The sequence below is a fragment of the Malus domestica genome, chromosome 15 (genome assembly GCF_042453785.1).
Source record: "Malus domestica chromosome 15, GDT2T_hap1".
Classification (NCBI taxonomy): domain Eukaryota; kingdom Viridiplantae; phylum Streptophyta; class Magnoliopsida; order Rosales; family Rosaceae; genus Malus; species Malus domestica.
Window position 1 is genome coordinate 49,576,042 of NC_091675.1, and position 2,781 is coordinate 49,578,822.

Sequence of the window (2,781 nt, forward strand, 5' to 3'; positions counted from 1 at the left end):
GTTGTTAGGGTCAAGGGCAACCAATGACCCAATGCTGGCTCCACCACTGAAGAAGACATGTAAATCTCTTTATGAAGATCACCATGAAAGAATGTGTTATTGACATCAAGCTGATTAAGTGACATATTATGTGCAGCGGCAAGCGCAAACAAGCAACAAACTACATCCACCTCATTCTTATGTGGATATCCACATAAGAATCAGCAGGCGACAAACAACATCCATAGAAAGGCTTTCTTACATCATTATATCCTTTTCTCCATCTAATTTTATTTGCAATCAACAACCAACATTTCGCGTCAATTCAATTCCACGTAGCATTTAAACCCTAATTTGAGTTTTTTTTTTTTTTCAGCACTTCAAATGTAGAAGACACTCTTTTACTCTTGGAGAAGAAAATAGAAAATACATTGTACATGAATTAACATCTCCTACTACTGAAGCAAATGCTACTCCATGAAATGACACCAATTATTTAATAAAATACCAAAAAAAGAAAGAGCATTATAAACTCTCAGTTGCAACTGTCACTGAAATTCCAGAGATTACATAAAAAACCATCTCTTCCAAAAATTTACCGCAAAGTTCTTACTTTGTAGCAATTAGAAGCATCTTCCTCCATATCCTGCATTTCTATATAGTGCTTGCTTTATGTCTTCAGAAGTTACCATTGTTCTCTGATCAAAATCCTGTTTCCATAACATCAATGAATCACCAGGCAATAAAAAACATTAATTTAATACTTTTCCAACTACGCAAGCCACAAACAGATTCTATAAATATATATTATTGGAAAGCCAAAAAAACCCAGTGCCATTGCGGCATCAGAAAGCAAGAAAAAAAAAAGGCAATTCACATACCTCTGAACAAGCAGCTTGCATTGCAAAGTCATTGAAGCAGCTAATAACACACTGTTGAATCTCAAGGCCTAAGGCTTCCAAGGTAGATACTGTTGATAACAACAGCCCTGGCTTTCCTGTACAGCATATGTCAATCTTGGTGTCCACATTCCTCCTTTGCACATCAAACTGCAAATCAGTACCACAGCAATGTCAATTCAGGATTGCTTTTTTTTAGCAATATTCTAATTTAATCTAAATTGCGGGGCAGGGGACTTAAAATTGGGTGCAGAAAGAAGAACACAAAGTGCTCTAGTCAACTCGGCTACGTCATTTTGAGATTTAAATTTGAGGATTTAAGAAGTGCTTGAAGTTGATGCGTTGCAGAGTACATACCTTAGGTGAGTTCCTGACTAGCATTTCATTTGGTTTTATATCCTTGAAAAGGCTCATCACATTTAACTGATCTGGATCCGCTTCAATTTCTTGTTGCAAATTGTTGATTCTCTCTAGGAGCTCCTTCATGTAATCTATAGTGTCTCCAAGTATAGATGTTCTATCCATCTACAAACCATTTTAATAAATTAAGCAAGAAAATTAGTCTCTGTATTCAACGTTAATCATATCTACATGCATTCTGAAAAAATGGGGTTAAACTTAATTACCTTACTTATCTTGGGCACAATTGATCTTAGCATCGAAAGCCGGTCGTTCAATCGCTTTCTTCTTCTTCTCTCAGCCATTAGATTCTTTGATGGCTGCCCCTGCAACTTCTTATTATTAGCTCTGGTATTTCTCTCCACACACATTCCAATGTTGAAAGCTGGGACTTGGTCAGGGGACTGAGTTGGCTCCACTTTGCAGCCAGCAGCTTCAGCTTGAGTCTCCAAGTTGTGCATTTCATCACCAAGGAAACCCAACTCTTCTTCTTCAAGCATGGACCACGGATTGTCTTCCGGGACCGGAAACGGTGGTGTGTCGAGGGTGTTGTAGGATGAGTCAGTGACCTGCTGGTGAGCTGAGAGCAGTGCTTCATCAGTAATGCCAAAGCCTAAGGGATAATAGACTTCTTGATTGACGGTGGTGTTACTGTTGAAGTTGCTGCTGTTAAAGTTGGGTTCAAATGAAGGTGAGAAATCATGGATGCAGGAAGAAATTGGGAGGAAAGAAGATGAAGGGTTTTGTTGATCAAAGTAATCAAAATTTCCCCAGCTACCACTACTAGACAACAATTCATTCATTTCTGTTGGAATATTGGTTTCCCATGTACTGCTACTACTACTGTCTCTTCTTAGAGCTAATAACTCCTCTAAGAAACCATGTTCATTCAACTCCATCTCTCTCTCTCTCTCTCTCTCTCTCTCTCTCTCTCTCTCTCTCTCTCTCTCTCTCTCTCTCTCTCTCTCTCTCTTGGGAATGTTGATGTTGCTAATTAGGTTAGTGCCCTGATAACAAGATGCACCAAGTGGAATATTTATATAGGAACAAGTTTTCAAAAGGCTTCCATTATTATAATACGTTTCACTTCTATTATTTTATTTATTTATTTTAGGACCCTCTAACCTAAGATTAATATGGAATCTCTCTCAGGTAATACTGCTTCTTGCTATACTGGTTTAACTCCTTACATTACATAGATGAGAATTCTTCTTTATTTGCAAACCACGCGTGTGTAGAAATGGCTAAGCATATTTGATGTACTCAAACGGTTCGAGCAGCATGCTTTTCTTTTTATACGCAAGTTTGAATTTTTTTTAACATGTCAAATTGTAATTTACATGAAAAAGCAGCTGAACTAAGAAGACAAATATCCTTCGTCTAAAGGAGGGATTTCAAGTCTTTTTCACCGAAATCTCTGCAATCAAAACAACACACAATATAAAATTGATATGCTCGGAAAACTTTGACCCACACTTTCAAAGGATGGGGTTAGCATTATAGA

The 2,781-nt window shown here is 37.6% G+C and overlaps 1 protein-coding gene across 1 annotated transcript; it reads right to left on the bottom strand.

Moving 5' to 3' along the window:
- Positions 1-364: 364 nt before the first annotated feature.
- On the bottom strand, positions 365-2,542 carry LOC103402030 (transcription factor bHLH93-like). Its single transcript, XM_008340780.4, has 4 exons — positions 1,505-2,542; positions 1,236-1,403; positions 861-1,028; positions 365-689 (listed from the first exon to the last, which is right to left on the bottom strand). Exons 1-4 carry the CDS (start codon positions 2,174-2,176, stop codon positions 603-605), a joined length of 1,095 nt encoding a protein of 364 aa, XP_008339002.1. The 5' UTR covers positions 2,177-2,542; the 3' UTR covers positions 365-602.
- Between the last annotated feature and the right edge of the window lie 239 nt (positions 2,543-2,781).

What these genes read in the sequence shown, in the direction of transcription:
- LOC103402030 (XM_008340780.4), bottom strand. Translation starts at nt 2,176, where the DNA reads ATGGAGTTGAATGAACATGGTTTCTTAGAGGAGTTATTAGCTCTAAGA. An exon ending in TTGTGCCCAAGATAAGTAAG is followed by an intron (nt 1,404 to 1,504) that starts GTAATTAAGTTT and finishes AATGGTTTGTAG; the next exon opens with ATGGATAGAACATCTATACT. An exon ending in TAGTCAGGAACTCACCTAAG is followed by an intron (nt 1,029 to 1,235) that starts GTATGTACTCTG and finishes ACTGATTTGCAG; the next exon opens with TTTGATGTGCAAAGGAGGAA.